The following is a 20646-nucleotide window of genomic DNA, read 5'->3' on the forward strand; positions in this document are numbered from 1 at the left end:
CCATCTGAGTATTAACAGTTAAGAACCATCTGAGTGTTAACAGATGGGAACCATCTGTGTTAACAGTTAAGAACCATCTGAGTGTTAACAGTTAAGAACCATCTGTGTTAACAGTTAAGAACCATCTGAGTGTTAACAGTTAAGAACCATCTGTGTGTTAACAGTTAAGAACCATCTGAGTGTTAACCGTTAAGAACCATCTGTGTTAACAGTTAAGAACCATCTGAGTATTAACAGTTAACAACCATCTGTGTGTTAACAGTTAAGAACCATCTGAGTGTTAACCGTTAAGAACCATCTGTGTTAACAGTTAACAACCATCTGAGTGTTAACAGTTAAGAACCATCTGTGTGTTAACAGTTAAGAACCATCTGTGTGTTAACAGTTATCAACCATCTGTGTGTTAACAGTTAAGAACCATCTGAGTGTTAACAGTTAACAACCATCTGTGTTAACAGTTAAGAACCATCTGTGTGTTAACAGTTAAGAACCATCTGTGTGTTAACAGTTAAGAACCATCTGAGTGTTAACAGTTAAGAACCATCTGTGTTAACAGTTAACAATCATCTGAGTGTTAACAGTTAAGAACCATCTGAGTGTTAACCGTTAAGAACCATCTGTGTTAACAGTTAACAACCATCTGAGTGTTAACAGTTAAGAACCATCTGAGTGTTAACAATTAACAACCATCTGTGTTAACAGTTAACAACCATCTGTGTGTTAACAGTTAACAACCATCTGTGTTAACAGTTAACAACCATCTGAGTGTTAACCATTAAGAACCATCTGTGTTAACACTTAAAGGAAAACTCTACCCAAATGTTTTATTTTTGGTATTTGTTTCATTAGTAAATTGTTAACATAGTCCCAAAATGTTTTGCAAGTCAGCAATCAAGTTTTCAAGATATTTAACTTTCAAAATAGAATAATCATCCCCGTATGAGGCATTTTACATGATATGATGCTGCATTTTGCATCATAAAGGGATCATTTCTGTATTTCTGTAAACGTAGATATGGATTCAATACATATCATGAAAGGTCAGAGCTATAGCGCAATTGAAATTTAAAGACAATGTTCCCATGTTCGAGGAGACTGGTAAAAGCTTTATGTGTCTATAGCACTGAACTTCTGCGATACGGATTGAATCTGTGTGAAAGAAACGTCCCATCTCAGGGTCCTTCATGTTCTGACATGAGGAATATATTCTATCCAACCTGGAGAAACACCGCGGTGACAATTCAAACAGCACCATTTAGGTGACATTACCAAAGTACCAGGGGACTATAAGGGAACTAGGGTGTGAGGTCAGACCCCTTGTGGTGTCCTGAGTTGTATCATCTCACAGCTATAGTCACCACACACACACACACACACACACACACACACACACACACACACACACACACACACACACACACACACACACACACACACACACACACACACACACACACATCCCTAACCCACACACTCTAACCCTCACCCTAAACCTAACCCCTAACCCTAAAATAGCCAATGTCCTTGTGGGAAATGTCCCCATGTGGGAGAATTTTCCTTGTTTTACTATCCTTGTGGGGACTTTGGGGGATTTGCAGTACCCACAAGGATAGTAACAAACACTCACGTTATGTTCTTCTATCCTCGTGGGGACCTAAAATTAATTTCATTCAAAATCCTATTTTCCTTACCCTAAACCTAGCCTTTACCTTAACCCTAGCCTTAAACCTAACCACTAACCCCTTACCGTTACCCTAATTCTAACCCTTAACCTAACCCCTAAGCTTAAAATAGCCATTGTCCTCATGGGGATGTGGGAAATGTAATTTTCCTTGTGTTACTATCCTTGTGGGGAAATTCAGGGATTTTAGGTTCCCACAACATTAGAAGCAACAACGAATCCACACACACACACACACACACACACACACACACACACACACACACACACACACACACACACAAATGTAAATGTCTCCTGATCACCAGTGGTTAAGCAGTCTCTCTGAGCTGGGCATCCACTTCCCTCTGGACTCATAGTCAAAGAGGACGTCCCATATTTTCTTTACGGGCTCATAACCTTCGCTCATCCTCTCTAATTTCTCCATGGGAATCTCAGGACACCATCTGAGAGAGAGGCATACAACGTGTCAACCACTATGCATGTGTGTGTCATTTGTGTGTGTGTGTGTGTGTGTGTGTGTGTGTGTGTGTGTGTGTGTGTGTGTGTGTGTGTGTGTGTGTGTGTGTGTGTGTGTGTGTGTGTGTGTGTGTGTGTGTGTGTGTGTGTGTGTGTGTGTGTGTGTGTGTGTGTGTGTAGCAACTCTACATGTCAGATGATACAAGCACAACTCTGCTTTGGTTTCTCTTATCCCGGCTGCATCAATACCTGTCGAGAATCTCTAATGGAATGACAGGGATGTCCTCAAACTCGATCCAGTAGCCACGGCGAAACGCCTGAAAAGAGACAAACACAGTATTGTCATAACAACACACACACACACACACACACACACACACACACACACACACACACACACACACACACACAGAGACACACACACACACACACACACACACACACACACACACACAGGCTAGAAGTAGTCCTTACCATTCGGACATAAGGCCACATCTCCCATTTACGCAGATTGGTGTTGTCAATCACGATCGGATGGACTTTTCTTCTGATGGCTTGAAGAACTGCAAGGAGCAACTCATACACATAACCCTTGAATCAGCCTTAATAATGGATCAACCAATCGATTAATCCATCACACAATTAATGATCAAATTCACAAATTAGTCAATCAACCAATTGTTCAATCATACCATTAATTAAACATGAAAAGTTTCGCTATACAGTATCTCACAAAAGTGAGTACACCCCTCACATTTTTGTAAATATTTGAGTATATCTTTTCATGTGACAACACTGAAGAAATGACACTTTGCTACAATGTAAAGTAGTGAGTGTACAGTGTACATTTGCTGTCTCCTCAAAATAACACAACACACAGCCATTAATGTCTAAACCGCTGGCAACAAAAGTGAGTACACCCCTAAGTGTAAATATTTTGTGTGGCCACCATCATTTTCCAGCACTGCCTTAACCCTCTTGGGCATGGAGTTCACCAGAGCTTCATCCTCTTCCACTCCTCCATGACGACATCACGGAGCTGGTAGATGTTAGAGACCTTGCACTCCTCCACCTTCCGTTTGAGGATGCCCCACAGATGCTCAATAGGGTTTAGGTCTGGAGACATGCTTGGCCAGTCCATCACCTTTACCCTCAGCTTCTTTAGCAAGGCAGTGGTCGTCTTGGAGGTGTGTTTGGGGTCGTTATCATGTTGGAATACTGCCCTGCGGCCCAGTCTCCGGAGGGAGGGGATCATGCTCTGCTTCAGTATGTCACAGTACATGTTGGCATTCATGGTTCCCTCAATGAACTGTAGCTCCCCAGTGCCGGCAGCACTCATGCAAATGTACACTGTTATACAAGCTGTACACTCACTACTTTACATTGTAGCAAAGTGTCATTTCTTCAGTGTTGTCACATGAAAAGATATACTCAGATATTAAAAAATGTGAGGGGTGTACTCACTTTTGTGAGGTACTGTATATCCATTTTCAAAAATGATAGTTATTTGTATAAATAACTTATGAAAGAGATTGTCGTGTTTTTCCCCTCATCTAGTCATGGCATGGGGTTGTTAAAAGACTTGCCTAGTTAAAGAAAGGTTAAATAAAAGTTTGTAGAGTTCTTCAAAGAACCCCCTGTACAGTATATGGTTCTACACAGAGCCCTCTATGAAACGGTATGTTATTTATATTTCTGTGTAGCATAAAATGAATCAACCAATCAATGTACATGCAAAAACACAGCTATTACAGTTAAACAAACAATTGTGAAAATCTCCCTTCAATAGAGCATGCTGGGAAATATTATATATGGTTCTATGTAGAACCCTTCTTGCCTTCCAAAGAATCATCAAAGAACCCTTTCTTCCAAAAACAGTTCTTAAGATGTTAAAGGTTCTAGGTAGAACCCTTAGCCTTACTAAGAACCCGTGTCTTCCAAAAAGTGTTTTTCTGATCAAAACAGTTCTTTTTAGAACCCTAAAAAAACTTTTGGAACCCTTTTTTCTAAGAGAGTATGTTAAATATACAGCAAACAAACATTCAATTCCAACTAAACAATGATTACATAGTGTTTGGAACCAAACCAATTGTAATACACATCTAACATCTATGAATAAAACATCTGAGGACAGTAATATTTGACACACAATGCCCATAAGCATGAATTTCTTATGAAAAAACACAAATGTGAGAAATTGGTGGATATAGTGTTTTGGAAATCTAATTCAATAAATTAATAGATCAATAAATGAATTCATAAATGAATCGATAAACATATTAACCAATCAACCCTGTACCTACCTCTGTTGCGGTTCCATACATGAGCATTGTGCAGGTCTCTCTTGTGGAACCCAACCATCTTCCCATTCACCCTGAAGTAGTCGTCTGTGCTGAAGGCTTCTCCAGACCCATACATCTCCACGATCTCACTGTAGACACACACACTCACACTCAACATCTACTCAGACAGAACACATACACAGCTTGCATAGAGAAGTGTGTGTGTGTGTGTGTGTGTGTGTGTGTGTGTGTGTGTGTGTGTGTGTGTGTGTGTGTGTGTGTGTGTGTGTGTGTGTGTGTGTGTGTGTGTGTGTGTGTGTGTGTGTGTCTGAAATATAGCCATAACACTTCCACAACCCAAGGATGGAAGAGTCTAGAAAGACCATGCCAATAGAAAGGTTTCGTTTTTGCTCTTACAGTTTGAATGTCTATATGATTGTATTAGGGTTGAATATTTTCCTGGTATTTTACAAATGTGCCATTCCGAGAAGAAATCACTTTTCTCCCGGTAACCCGGTTTTCCCGCCAAACCCAGAAGTGTCATTCAAAAGCATTATAAAGCATATAAATCGGCCTACTGTGTATGTCTGGATTTGATTAGAGCTTTGTCTGAAAATTCAAACCTGATGCTACCTGACTCTGATGAGCCTACATTAAATACATATAATGAGCAATTTATTAAATACATTTAATGAGCCCTACATTAAATACATATAATAAGCCCTACATTAAATACATTTTATGAGCCCTACATTAAATACATGTCACACTCTGACCTAGGAGAGCTGTGTTTTCTCTGTTTAGCTAGGCCAGGGTGTGATAGGTGGGTGGCCATTCTATGTTTTATTTTCTATGTTTTGGCCGGGTATGGTTTCCAATCAGAGGCAGGTGTTTATCGTTGTCTCTGATTGGAAGCCATACTTAGGCAGCCTGTTTTTCCTTTGTTCTTTGTGGGTAGTTGTTTTCCGTTTAGTTGTGAGTACCTGACGGAACTGTCTGCTGTCAATTTTTGTTTAATTTGTAAGTGTTCATTATTTTTTTCATTAAAATTCAAGATGAACATATTCCACGCTGCACCTTGGTCTACTCATTTCGACAGGTGTGACTATACATTATCCAACAGGCTACATACATGATATAGGCTACTGCACATTATGCATGACAGAAAAACATAAAAGCCCATAGATATAGCTATAAAAATGCTATCTTGGGTAAATAAATGAAACTAGCTCCAGTATGCTAATCTTTTTGAGTGTGAACTATATTTCTGTACCGTATTGTATTATACTGTATTTAAGCAATAAGGCACGAGGGGGTGTGGTATATGGCCAATATACCACGGCTAAGGGCTGTTCTTAGTCAAGACGCAACGCTGAGTGCCTGGATACTGCCCTTAGCCGTGGTATATTGGCCATATACCACAAACCTCCAAGGTGCCTTATTGTTATTATAAACTGGTTACCAACTTAATTAGAGCAGTAAAAATACTTGTTTTGTTATACCCGTGGTATACAGTCTGATATCCAGGCTGTATCACATCAGGCCGTGATTGGGAGTCCCATAGGGCGGCGCACAATTGGCCCATCGTCGTCCAGGTTTGGCCAGGGTAGGCTGTCATTGTAAATAAGAATTTGTTCTTAATTGACTTGCCTAGTTAAATAAAGAAATATATATATATATATACACCACGGCTGTCAGCCAATCAGCATTCAGGGCTCGAACCACCCAGTTTATAATACTGTATATAGACTGGAATTACGCACATCGTTCAAACCATGATAAAGCAGGGAGAGAACATAAATAACTGCTATAGCCTACCATTCGCTCTTCTTTCAAACTACCCGTGAATTCTATTGGCTGCTACAGTGGCCCCCCACAAACTAGAATCAGGACACCCACTCCGACAAGGTTAATTGACCCACACTCCCACACGGTGGCATGATATCATTGACCTGACGTGCAAATGAGAGATAAAAACTGATCGCGCAAATGTCCATTCCGAAAAAATATATATATATACATTTTTGTGCGTGCGTCCCGTGCCGCCCCGGCAAGATGCCGCCCTGGGCGTCTGCCCATGTCGCCTATACCTAAATCCACCACCGGGGTGCAGTATTTCACATTCAGCAAACAAGAGCTTGGGTCCCTCTTCAAATAGTCTATTGGTATCAGAAATGCTTTAAAAAATGATGTCCAGCAAACTATTCCAGTCTAGCTTTTCCTAAATTGGACTCCAAGAGCTAAGGAGACTTTTTTAAGGAGAGAGGCCAGGAAAGAAGGAGAGAGGCCAGGAGAGGCACAGGTGCATGCACATTGTGCAAGATACAGGCTATAAGTTAGAAGCTTATTATATACATAACCCATCATTCATTGTCTAAATTTAAGGCCAATACTGCATTGACTGTATTACCTGAAAGAGTTAGACTATAGGACATCTATATATATGTCTATAGGACATCTATATATACTGCTCAAAAAAATAAAGGGAACACTTAAACAACACATCCTAGATCTGAATGAAAGAAATAATCTTATTAAATACTTTTTTCTTTACATAGTTGAATGTGCTGACAACAAAATCACACAAAAATAATCAATGGAAATCCAATTTATCAACCTATGGAAGTCTGGATTTGGAGTCACACTCAAAATTAAAGTGGAAAACCACACTACAGGCTGATCCAACTTTGATGTAATGTCCTTAAAACAAGTCAAATTGAGGCTCAGTAGTGTGTGTGGCCTCCACGTGCCTGTATGACCTCCCTACAACGCCTGGGCTTGCTCCTGATGAGGTGGCGGATGGTCTCCTGAGGGATCTCCTCCCAGACCTGGACTAAAGCATCCGCCAACTCCTGGACAGTCTTTGGTGCAACGTGGTGTTGGTGGATGGAGCGAGACGTGAAGTCCCAGATGTGCTCAATTGGATTCAGGTCTGGGGAACGGGCGGGCCAGTCCATAGCATCAATGCCTTCCTCTTGCAGGAACTGCTGACACACTCCAGCCACATGAGGTCTAGCATTGTCTTGCATTAGGAGGAACCCAGGGCCAACCGCACCAGCATATGGTCTCACAAGGGGTCTGAGGATCTCATCTCGGTACCTAATGGCAGTCAGGCTACCTCTGGCGAGCACATGGAGGGCTGTGCGGCCCCCCAAAGAAATGCCACCCCACACCGTGACTGACCCACCGCCAAACCGGTCATGCTGGAGGATGTTGCAGGCAGCAGAACGTTCTCCACGGCGTCTCCAGACTCTGTCACGTCTGTCACATGTGCTCAGTGTGAACCTGCTATCATCTGTGAAGAGCACAGGGCGCCAGTGGCGAATTTGCCAATCTTGGTGTTCTCTGGCAAATGCCAAACGTCCTGCACGGTGTTGGGCTGTAAGCACAACCCCCACCTGTGGACGTCAGGCCCTCATACCACCCTCATGGAGTCTGTTTCTGACTGTTTGAGCAGACACATGCACATTTGTGGCCTGCTGGAGGTCATTTTGCAGGGCTCTGGCAGTGCTCCTCCTGCTCCTCCTTGCACAAAGGCGGAGGTAGCGGTCCTGCTGCTGGGTTGTTGCCCTCCTACGGCCTCCTCCACGTCTCCTGATGTACTGGCCTGTCTCCTGGTAGCGCCTCCATGCTCTGGACACTACGCTGACAGACACAGCAAACCTTCTTGCCACAGCTCGCATTGATGTGCCATCCTGGATGAGCTGCACTACCTGAGCCACTTGTGTGGGTTGTAGACTCCGTCTCATGCTACCACTAGAGTGAAAGCACCGCCAGCATTCAAAAGTGACCAAAACATCAGCCAGGAAGCATAGGAACTGAGAAGTGGTCTGTGGTCCCCACCTGCAGAACCACTCCTTTATTGGGGTGTCTTGCTAATTGCCTATAATTTCCACCTGTTGTCTATTCCATTTGCACAACAGCATTTGAAATGTATTGTCAATGAGTGTTGCTTCCTAAGTGGACAGTTTGATTTCACAGAAGTGTGATTGACTTGGAGTTAAATTGTGTTGTTTCAGTGTTCCCTTTATTTTTTTGAGCAGTGTATATATGGCTATAGGACATCTATATATATGGCTATAGGACATCTATATATATGGCTATAGGACATCTATATATATATGGCTATAGGACATCTATGTATATGGCTATAGGACATCTATGTACATGGCTATAGGACATCTATATATATATGGCTATAGGACATCTATATATATGGCTATAGGACATCTATGTATATGGCTATAGGACATCTATGTATATGGCTATAGGACATCTATATATATGGCTATAGGACATCTATATATATGGCTATAGGACATCTATATATATGGTTATAGGACATCTATATATATGGCTATAGGACATCTATGTATATGGCTATAGGACATCTATATATATGGCTATAGGACATCTATTTATATGGCTATAGGACATCTATATATATGGCTATAGGACATCTATGTATATGGCTATAGGACATCTATATATATGGCTATAGGACATCTATGTATATGGCTATAGGACATCTATATATATGGCTATAGGACATCTATGTATATGGCTATAGGACATCTATATATATGGCTATAGGACATCTATGTATATGGCTATAGGACATCTATATATTTATGGCTATAGGACATCTATGTATATGGCTATAGGACATCTATGTATATGGCTATATATCAATCTAGAACAGGATTATCTATTTGAATGCAATTTCAATGGAGTTGGTGGAGAGAGAGAGAAAGACTGAGAGTGCTGACACGCGTGTACTGATTTAAAGCAACGATATTCAAGTAAAAGGCTGTTTTAAAACTCTGTAGCTGCAATACAAAAAAAAATCTTTACAATAAACAAAAAATCAGTGATCCCTGAAAACCAGATGGAGATGGGTAAATTAGATGCACATTCGGTCTTTATATTACTGTAGCATAGACTATGCTGCAGGAAATGCAGGCCTTCCTGTCGCAAGAAAAAATGTTACCATGATGAGATGATAGGTCTGTGAAGTCTGCGCTCCATACTGAGATGGGCTGTCTGTCGCCACCCTGAGCGTTGATGATTCATCATGCAGGCCACATTTAAACATTCCATATCATTTAACAGCTCCATTTCATGCCATGCTGTTCATATAAATAATTTATTATAATTCACTGGTTTCTCGCCGTTACTTATCCCTGGAAACACCATTCAACCTTAGATTATATACATATCCTGTGCAGCCCAATTCTGAGCTTTTGCCCTATTATTGGCCAAAGATCTGATGTAATTGGTCAAAAGACCATAAGAACAGAATTGTAAAAACAGCCATAAGGCTCTGTTAAAAAGACTAATAAACAAAATGACACAAACGGCCATGGAACCCTGAAACGGCAAGGTGAAAAAACAGTCGATGTGCCCTTGAGCAAGTCACTTAACCCTAATTGCTCCTGTAAGTCGCTCTGGATAAGAGCGTCTGCTAAATGACAAAGATGTTATGAAGGTTATGGGTGACTGTGAGAGGCAGCATCGCTCCCTACAGACAATTTTTAACCGAACGTTATCAGACAAGTGCATAAGATGACTTCAAGCCCCTCCCATGTACTTCTCTCTGATTATCAGTTCTTCCCTTCAGGCAGACGCTCTAGAAAACATGAAAACAGCCTAACCGGCTCTTCTAGGGCAAGTAAAATGGTCAGAGTGAGGCAGCTGAGGTCGGTGACGTTTATGACGAGGGAGGACGTTTTTGGTTTTTCATGAGCATGGTCTTACTTCTATTACAGCATATTGGATGACTGTCATTCATATTCCATTCACACAATTCAATGTAACATCAATAGGTTTAGGCTACTACATGATACTCTAATTTTCCCTATAGCCACCTATCAATTAAGGTCTACAGCATGGGTGCACACAGGTCGAAAGAACAGTTTGCGGTGACAAGACAGTGACACATGGACAGATAGTGACACATTCAATACCGTCTTGCACACTCTTGCCTGCATCTAGCTGATCTACGGCGTAATCATTGGTCCAACAGTTGCAAACAAGAGTTTCTATTGAACAAATGCAGGCATGTTTATCCCTGTTTCGTTTAAGAAATGTTTTTCAACCAAATCGGCGGAATGATCACGGGTAAACACAGTTCCCTTTCGTTAGCAGCCACGTTGTATTCCTTCTCGTACCTATGCGCTCTCCTCCTCTCACTTTTTCCCTTCATTTGGGGACTTCAATTCACAACACATCAGCTGTATGTGACCAGGTGAAAAAACCTTTAAAAGCAAAACCATATCATAACCACTACACATGGCCTACATCATTGTCACCATATTAGCTAACGATGGCAGGCCCAACTGCCTGTAAACACAGTCCAGTTCAAAGTGAATGATGACAGGCCCATGTGGCAAATGGCTTATTTGCATAAAGGCCTACTGTAGCTCTGATTGGCTATGGCGCACCGGTCTGCATAGACGCTAGTCCTGGATGAGATAGTTGTTTTTATTAGGTTTTATTGTCTGCAATGTCTATTAATTGTCAAAATGCATGGCCGCTTTCCCACTCTATATTGCTAGAGAATTTTCAGAAATGCCTTACTCTATGTAATTCCCATACATTCTAAGAATTTATGAAAACATGAAAATGACCAAATCTAAGTGCTTGCTTGTCAAAAAATGTTTAAAAAAAATATTCTTCCTAGGGTTGTATATGAACAGATTTGAATAAGATTTCATGTTGTTAAAACGGTGTCAGTTCCACTTGAATAAAACTGGTCCCTGGGGAGGACTGTACAGGGGGCCTCATTTATTAATCATGCCTGGGCACAAATATGTGCGTAAACCATGTGTGGGATCATGTCTACGCAAAGTGTGAGATTTATCAATATGAACGTTTGCTTGAGAGTGTGTGTAAATTTACGCAGTGCCTTGACCATGCGCACGCACAATGCCAAGTGGTGGAATAAATGGTGGGAACTGCTTGTCAAATTTAGAATGGGGAAAATATGTGTTGAAAATGTGTGAAATTGTGAGAGTAGTCATATAATCATGTTTCTATTGTGAATTCATGATATGACATATATCATATATATATATATATATATATATATATTATATATCATATAATTTGATCACATCAGTGCATTTGTTATGATAATCATCCATATAAAGTACAGTAATTTGTTAAATTAAAGGCACGTGTGAAATACTATAAAAGACTGAGATAATGGGAAATCGAATGAGAGATGGCTGATCTTGCTATTTGAACATTTGCCACACAGACACGCGTTTTTATAGGTGGGGTTTTTGCAGAAAGTACAGATTGGCTCATCAGATATTGTTTCCCAAAACCAATTTTACAGGATTTTTGAGAAGATTTAAGATCTACATCCAAGTGCTATCCACCCTCGGGTTTTTTTTGGCAACGGGCACTTTTGAGCGGGACCTTAACGATCTGTATCTCACAGCCCTCAATGAGCCAATGTTTTGGATGCAATCATCAGCAAAAAGACGCTGCTGAATGTGGTGGCAATGTGGCCAAGCGGAACACACTGCAGGAGGAAGCTGTTGAGGATGAATGGGTGTTGAGTGTTGCCTACTCATTTGAAGTATATTTGCCATTGCTAAAGCAACTTGAATTGTCCTAATGGTCCTCTCTTTGTAGCTATGTTTTTATTTTTACTGGTAAAGCCACAACTGAGGGAGCCAAATAAAACATTTTTATTGTACTCAACCTCTGACACTAGCACGACCTATTTCAGTCAAAAAATATATCATTCGTAGTTTTTTTTTTGGTTGCGCCGTTTTATTTAATTATGGCGTTGTATATTCCCAACGGGCTTTAAAGGGATGATTTGAAACATATATGGTTCATTAGGGGCGTTTCTAAATGCAAGTAGGCAAGGTCATGAACGAGCACTGAGGCTGAGAACAATTGGTATTTATCAATAGTTATCTCCTACAGTGGTGGAACAAATACCCAATTGTCATACTTGAATAAAAGTAAAGATACCTTAACAGAAAATGACTCATGTAAAAGTGAAAGTCACCCAGTAAAATACCACTTGAGTAAAAGTAAAAAAATATGTTTTTAAAGTTTTTAAATTATACTATATCTATCAAAAGTAAATGTAATTTAAAAAAAATACACTTTCATATCAAAATGAAAAGTAAAAGTATGAATAATTAAAAATTCCTTATATTGAGCAAACCAGATGGTGTGATTTTCTTGTTTTTTAAATTTACGGATAACCAGGGGCACACTCCAACACTCAGACATCATTTACAAATGTATTTCTGTTTAGTGAGTCCACCAAATCAGAGGCAGTAGGGATGACTAGGGATGTTCTCTTGATAAGTGTGTGAATTGGACCATTTTCCTGTCCTTTTAAGAATTCATAATGTAACGAGTACTTTTGGGTGTCCGGGAAAATGTATGGAGTAGAAAGTACATTATTTTCTTTAGGAATGTTTGGGAGTAAAAGTAAAAGTTGTACAAAATATAAATAGTAAAGTACACATACCCCCAACAGATACACCCAAAAACGACTTAAGTAGTACTTTAAAGTAGTTTTACTTTACACACCACTGATCTCCTACCGGTGTGTGTATGATGCTCGTAGGATTGTTTGACAAATCACACTTTTTCTATGTGTACGAACATTCTAATTTCCGTTCATAAGTAGTATTTTAGAATAGTTTATGCGCAGTATTGTTAAATGAGGCTACAGGTCCTTTACACAGACACACAGACAACATCTATGACTCCAGGACACCTACATCACCCGATGTCACAGGAAGGCCAAAAAGATAATCAAGGACAACAACCACCCGAGCCACTGCCTGTTCATCACGCTATCATCCGTAGTCATCTATCATTTGATTTGATTTGGTCAATAGAACCAACAGCCTACACACTAGCTAGATGATAGATGACTTTATTAGTCACATGGATATTTCAGGGTACAGTGAAAGGCTTAAACTCCAAGCTCCAATAGGGGGAGCAGCAGGGGGGAAGAGAGAAGTGAATGAAACAATAATATATCCACTAGAAGTCAGGTGTGTTAGCTGGGGCTGGGCAGGCCTGGGCAACTCCAGTCCTTGGGGGCCTGATTGGTGTCACAGTATTGCCCCAGCTAACACACCTGACTCCAATAACCACCTAATCATGATCTTCAGTTTAGAATGACATTAGTTTAAATCAGGTGTGTTTGCTAGGGATGGGAGGAAAGTGTGACACCCATCAGGCCCCTGAGGACTGGAATTACCCAGGCCTAATACAGCCTTAGTCACTAACTCTTCATTGTTTTGCCTACGTTTACTGATACCGGCCATATTCAGCTGGTGTTGCGTGTTCGTAAATCCATCAGTTATTCTGCTCTCTGGCACACAGGGTCGAGACAAGAGTGCTCTGAAATCAGAGTAGATAGCCAGAGTGAATTTACGAATGCAAGAGATGTGCTAACTGGATAACAGTTGTTCAAGTTCAGCATGATAGCAAAGCAATTCAAATGTTTTTCTAGCTAACAAAATGACACCTGAATCTATCTAGCTCAGCGGTGGGCAAACTTTTTGGCTCGAGGGCCAAATTGGGATTTAGAAATTCTACGGAGGGACGCATTTTTGGAGGAACCAATTGTTTGTTAAAATTAATTTGCAGAGGCCTCCCGAGTGGTGCATCGCAGTGCTTGAGGTGTCACTACAGACCTGTGTTCGATCCCAGACTGGGTCACAGCTGGCCATGACTGGGAGACCCATGAGGCAGCGCACAATTGGCCCAGTGTCGTCCGCGCTCTTTCCTTGTCCCATCGCGCTCTAGCAATTCCTGTGGCAGGCCGGGCGCATGCACGCTGACACGGTCGCCAGGTGTACGGTGTTTCCACTGACACATTGGTGCGGCTGGCTTCCGGGTTAAGCGAGCATTGTGTCAAGAAGCAGAGCGGCTTGTCTGGGTCGTGTTTCAGAGGACACGCAGCTCTCGACCTTCGCTTCTCCCGAGTCCATACGTTAGTTGTGGCGATGACACAAGACTGTAACTACCAATTGGATACCACGAAATTGGGGAGAAAAAAGGGGTAAAAAAATTATACAATAATAATACTTTTTTTTAAACTTTTTTTTTTATTGTCTTTTTTTTAATGTCTCGAAGCCGGATTGAAGTGCCCGGTGGGCTGGAAACGGCTCGTGGGCCATACGTTGCCCAAACTTGATCTAGCTGTAGCCACCAAAAAACGATGAGGGGAAAAAGTCGGTCATTCACCCACTCCTCCAATGACATGTCATCCTCCCAGCAGTTAGCTAGCTAACGTTAGGCTCTGTGTTTTTAGCTTGCTAAATAAAGACCTACATAAATATATCTGCTAGCCTAATAGCCATGTTATGACTGACTTGTGATCATTGCTGTTGCTAAAATATTTTTGGGACTACCAAGAAATGTATTGATGAATTACAGTACCAGTCAAACGTTTGGACACACCTCCTCATTCAAGGGTTTTTCTTTATTTGTACTATTTTCTACATTGTAGAATAATAGTGAAGACATCAAAACTATGAAATAGCACATATGGAATCATGTAGTAACCAAAAAAGTGTTAAATAAATCCAAATATATTCTAGATTATAGATTCTTCAAAGTACCCACTGTTTGCCTTGATGACAGCTTTGCACAATCTTGGCATTCTTTGGTCACTGCATGATGAATCATCAACGCTCAGGGTGGCGACCAACAGCCCATCTCATTATTTACACCTATCATCTCATCATGGTCACTTATTTTTGCTGCAGCATAGCCTATGCTACAGTAATATAAAGATAGAATGCGCGTCTGTCACGTCCTGACCAGTAAAGGGGATTATTTGTTATTGTAGTTTGGTCAGGGCGTGGCAGGGGGTGTTTGTTTTATGTGTTTCAGGGTTTTTGGTTTATGTTCTATGTTAGTATATTTCTATGTTTATTCTAGTATGTCTATTTCTATGTTTAAGTTTCTTGGGTTGACCTTCAATTGGAGGCAGCTGTTCCTCGTTGCCTCTAATTGAAGGTAACTTTTAAGTAGGGGTGTTTTTTCCTGTGTTTTGTGGGTGGTTGTTTCCTGTTTTGTGTATGTTGCACCTGACGGGACTGTTTACGGTCGTTTTGTTGTTTTGTTATTTGAGAGTTAAATAAAAGTAAATATGAGCACGTCACACGCCACGTCTTGGTCCCCATTAGACGACCCACGTTACAGCGTCTAATTTATACATCTCCATCTGGCTTTCGGGGGTCACTGTATTTTTTAATTGTAAAGATTTTTTTTTTAAATTGCAGCTGCAGAGGTTTAAAACACTCCTGTATTGTTGCTTTAAATCAGTGGACGAGTGAGCACTCTCTCACAGTATTTCTCTCTCGCCATCAACTCCATTCAAATTGCATCCAAAATAAATAATCCTTTTCAATGTTGATATATAGGCCTATATATAGATGTCCTTGCCTGCCTCTTTCAGGTAATACATTCAATGTAGTATTATCCTTATATTTAGCTAATTAATGATGGGTTATGCATAATAAGCTTCTAATTTACAGCCTCTGTCACTTGCGCAATACACACGCACCTGTGCTCTGCTGGCCTCTCTCCTTCTCTGCTGGCCTCTCTCCTTCTCTCCTGGCCTCTCTCCTTCTTTCCTGGCCTCTCTCCTTAAAAAAGGCTCCTTAGCTCTTGGAGTCCAATTTAGGAAAAGCTAGACTGGAATAGTTTGCTGGACATTATTTTTTGACGCATTTCTTATACCAATGGACAATTTAGAGACCGATGCAAGCTTCATTGTAATCAGAGGGCTGATATAAATACTATGCATGTCAGTCTCTCTTGGCTAAGAGTTGTGTGGTCCCGCTCAGTTGGTAGAGCATGGTGTTTGCAACGCCAGGGTTGTGGGTTCGATTCCCACGGGGGACCAGTATGGAGAAAAAAATGTATGAAATGTATGCATTCACTACTGTAAGTCGCTCTGGATAAGAGCGTCTGCTAAATGACTAAAATGTAAAATGAGATACTGACCACATCACTTTTTATTTTTACAAGAAACATTAATGTGTTGAAAATCCCAAATTGTTTGCATAGTCAATTTACACACAGCTCTGACACACACACTTACCCCACCAGACATGCCACCAGGGGTCTTTTCACAGTCCCCAAATCCAGAACAAATTCAAGAAAGCTTACAGTATTATATAGAGCCGTTATTGCAACGAACCTGGTTCCATCTCATATTGCTCAAATGAACAGCAAACCTGGTTTTAAAAAACAGATGAAGCAACAATAAATATCAAAATACCAAAAAATACTAAGCTCTTGTTTGCTGAATGTTAAATACAGCAGCCAATAGAACTCACAGGTAGTTTGAAAGAAGAGTGAACGGTAGGCTACAGCAGTTATTTATTCAGACCCATAACCATTTAATCTTCGTGAATGCGCGTCTAATTTATAGAGAAGTGAAAGCCTTCTCCATCGAATTATAGTCCTATATTATTCAAGCATGTCATAAGAAGGATGAAGATAAGGACAACAAACCTTATTTCATTTAACTGTTGAAAGCAAGGAAGGAATGAGGCAACACTAGAGAGAGAAAGAGGAGGTAGCCTAATAACAGGGGAAATATTATTTCAAAATATATATATATTCGGTAGCCTATACTTCTAACTTTGTAGGCCGCATGTGCTGCAACATAATCGCATGTTCTCTTCCTGCTTTATCATAGTTTGAATGAGGTGCATAATTCCAGTCCTTATAATACAGTATAATACAATACAGTACTAATACAGTTTATACTCAAAAAGATTAGCCTAGCGAAGCTTGTTTCATTTATTTACACAAGAGAGCATAGCTACATCTATGTGCTTTTATGTTTTTTTCTGTGGTGCGTAATGTTTTGTCGGGAAATACCGGGTTACGCGGGAGAAAAGTGATTTCTTCTCAGGATTTGTAAAATACTAATATTTAACCCTTGTAGCCATGTCCGAATACATATACTTGCGTCCTAAATAGTTGGCCATTTGAGTATCCCAAAAAAAAAAAAGTTTTACAGTAGGCTATGTGACATTTCGAAAATGTTGTATACTTTAAATGCCAAAATGTCATACCCATTTCGGTTTTGACAACAGCTGATAATCAGATATGGGAATATGCTATCGAAATTAACCAGTAACACAAAAACACAGCAATTGCGCATGAAGCATTCTAAGTATGCCACAATAGAAGGTTTTATAGTAGCCTAGGGTTTAATTGCAGGATGTTATACTCATTTCGGCTCTTCATCTGTAAATGTATAGTAGAATTCGATGAACACTTTTCCACGGTGCATTGGAAGAGGTGGGCTGAAAGTGATAGGCCCTAGTTCTATTTCAAGTAGCCAAATAACACAACAAGGCTACTGAATTGGGAAGATGCCAAAGCTTCTGCGGTGGTGTTCTAATGTAGGCCAATGAGTTGTTTTCTCCTTAAAATTCTAAGGAGTATTGCATTGTAGGCTACATCTTTGAAAACACATTTGTTTTTGTGTTTTTTAATTTGTGTTTTTTTTTTACATTTTACAAATACATGTAAAGCTGATCAATAGGCTACATCAATACTGGTGTCTAAAGACAATTTTCCCCTCGGGGACAGTTCATCTTATCCTATCCGATCCTATATTTAAGAATAATTTACAGAAGTTATATCAATGTAGTCTGTGCTATAAATTATGAACCAAACTATCCTGTACAAGTTTTACATTTGACCAAATCCGACAAGAATATGCTAATCAAGGATAGGATGGAGAACAATTCACAGTGCATATTTTAAACTATTTATTTTGATAACGGTACATCTAATTGTTTATTTTAGCAATGTATTTATTATCATCAAGAAAAACGACATTTTTTATCCTCCTGATGCGATATAAAAAAAAGTTTACCTTGCCCGAGCTGTCTTTCCTGATCCGGGGAGTCCTCTGAGAATTATGATATGCCTTGTCCTCTTTCTCCCCATTTTCAGTTCGTTCACCGTTACAACTACTTTATATGAATCCTTTAACCAATTGATTCCACCTTTCTGATGGTAACACCGTTGAGTGGTCGAGAGCGCCAACGTCTGTCTGTATGGTAACGTCTTCTAGAATAGCCTACTGATCACCCACTAGTTGCCTACCGACCCAACTGCAGGAAACGACGGGACTTTCCTGTCACGTCAGGCGTTGCACCAGCGATTCATTACATGATGATGATGTTGATGATGATGATTGACAGTTTTAGATGTATGAGGTTAAGGAAAAACAGTATTTCAAAGGTTGATTTGATTTTGGGAACATATCATAATAAAATGCCTCAATAACAACATGTTAGGCTAAATGTAGCCTAAATGGAAAACAAATAAGTAAAGACAGCCTGAACTCAAAGCTTTACACATTCACTTAAGCCTTATTGTTAAAAAACAACAACATTACAAGCCTATATATTTTTGTTACATAGCCTTTTTTTTACGTCAATAAATACAATTTGATTTCAATTGGAGAGGTTTTCAGATGCTTTGGGGAGCTGGGCAGCGACTCTTTAAAACTGTAATTTTAATAAAAAAGCAAAGAAAAATGAGTTGTTTACTCAAAAGAGAAGAGTTGTGTGGTCCCGCATGTCTTCATCACTAGACGTTCCATTCCTCTTCGCTTTGCTCCCAGCGGTTTATGGTGTATAGCTGTCATAAAGTATTGTACTTCCCAGATGTTGTCAGTTTAAGCATAAAGGCCACATAACAGTCATTCTGATTCACATGTAAAATCGCCTTTTAAGTAACTAAGATATCTCCCATAATATTGGTTGTTGTCACGTCCTGACCCTGGTATGAGGTTATTTTTGCCTAGTAGATTGGTCAGGGCGTGACAGGGGGGGTGTTTTGTCTATGTGTTTTGGGTTTTCTGTTTATAGGTGGGGTTTTTCTAGTATTCTATTTCTATGTTCCGTTTTCCATGTTTCGGCCGGGTGTGGTTTCCAATCAGAGGCAGGTGTCTTTCGTTGTCTCTGATTGGAAGCCATACTTATGCAGCCTGTTTTTCCTTTGGGGTTTGTGGGTGGTTGTTTTCTGTTCACTTGACGGAACTGTTGTCGGTCATTTTTGTTGTTTTGTGAAAGTGTATTCATTAAATGTAAATATGAGCACTATACCCGCTGCGCCTTGGTCTCCATTCGACGACTCTTATGACAGTTGTAGATAGAAATGCTCAAAATGACTTTTTCTCTCATGGCTAGCTAATAGGAAATGTGAAAGGACAGGCTGAGTGTGCGGGGAGCTTACACCGCATTTGGAAAGTATTCAGACTCCTTCTTGTCCTTTCCCACATTTTATTACATTACAGCCTTATTCTAAAATTGATTACATATGTTTTTCTCCTTCATCGATCTACACACAATACCGCATTATGACAAAGCAAAAAAATTATTGTTATTTTTTGCATATGTTCTAAAACTAAACAACTGAAATTGTGCTCAGGTGCATCCTGTTTCCATTGCATCCTGTTTCTACAACTTGATTGAAGTCCACCTGGGGTAAATTCAATTCATTGGACATGATTTGAAAAGGCACACACACCGGTTGGCAGTGCATGTCAGAGCAAAAACCAAGCCATGAGGTCGAAGGAATGGTCGGTAGAGCCCCGAGACAGGATTGTGTCGAGGCACAGATCTGAGGAAGGGTACCAAAAAATGTCTGCAGCATTGAAGTTCCCCAAGAACACAGTGGCCTCCATCATTCTTAAATGGAAGAGGTATGGAACCACCAAGACTGCTACACAAAGTGTGGCATGACTATGAAAATTACAGTATTCTCAATCAGGGGAGGATGGAGAAAAAGCTGACCATTTTTTTTAAAGGTCAGGAAGTTCTGACAGAAGAACAAACACAACAATCAATCTGTGTTTTCTTCCTTAATTAGATGTGATGTGAAATTATGTTCATCCCACCATGTCACAACAGCAGGTTCAGTCAGCACCCTATTGCTCTTGTCACTGCATGGCAGGACACAATCATCCGTGCTGTTATTACTCTCCCCACTGAACAACTGACAGGCCAAGAGCACATCCAAGTAGAAAACTATTATTGCTCTCCCCACTGTACAGCTGACAGGCCAATTGGCATATACATTTCTCTTATTGAATTTTCACGTGTGTGAGAATATTGGAAATTTAATTAAAGCCTGTTGGATGACAACTTGTATTTAACCAGGAAAGAAGAATTTATAACTGACTTT

General features: G+C 40.2%; 1 protein-coding gene across 1 annotated transcript; it reads right to left on the reverse strand.

The window, feature by feature from the left end:
- Positions 1-798: 798 nt before the first annotated feature.
- LOC106563833 (NEDD4 binding protein 2 like 1) lies at positions 799-18582 on the reverse strand. Its single transcript, XM_014129730.2, has 5 exons — positions 18326-18582; positions 4444-4571; positions 2615-2703; positions 2390-2457; positions 799-2127 (listed from the first exon to the last, which is right to left on the reverse strand). The coding sequence occupies exons 1-5, from the start codon at positions 18397-18399 to the stop codon at positions 1983-1985; spliced, it is 504 nt and encodes a 167-aa protein (XP_013985205.1). The 5' UTR covers positions 18400-18582; the 3' UTR covers positions 799-1982.
- Positions 18583-20646: the final 2064 nt, after the last annotated feature.

This window comes from Salmo salar, chromosome ssa11 (genome assembly GCF_905237065.1).
Source record: "Salmo salar chromosome ssa11, Ssal_v3.1, whole genome shotgun sequence".
In the NCBI taxonomy this organism is placed as follows: domain Eukaryota; kingdom Metazoa; phylum Chordata; class Actinopteri; order Salmoniformes; family Salmonidae; genus Salmo; species Salmo salar.

Excerpts from the sequence above, each read along its gene's own strand:
- LOC106563833 (XM_014129730.2), bottom strand. The coding sequence starts at position 18,399 with ATGGGGAGAAAGAGGACAAGGCATATCATAATTCTCAGAGGACTCCCC. Across the intron at positions 2,704-4,443 it reads TGTATGGAACCGCAACAGAG|TTCTTCAAGCCATCAGAAGA; the intron begins GTAGGTACAGGG and ends TGCTCCTTGCAG. Across the intron at positions 2,458-2,614 it reads TGTGGCCTTATGTCCGAATG|GCGTTTCGCCGTGGCTACTG; the intron begins GTAAGGACTACT and ends GTCTCTTTTCAG.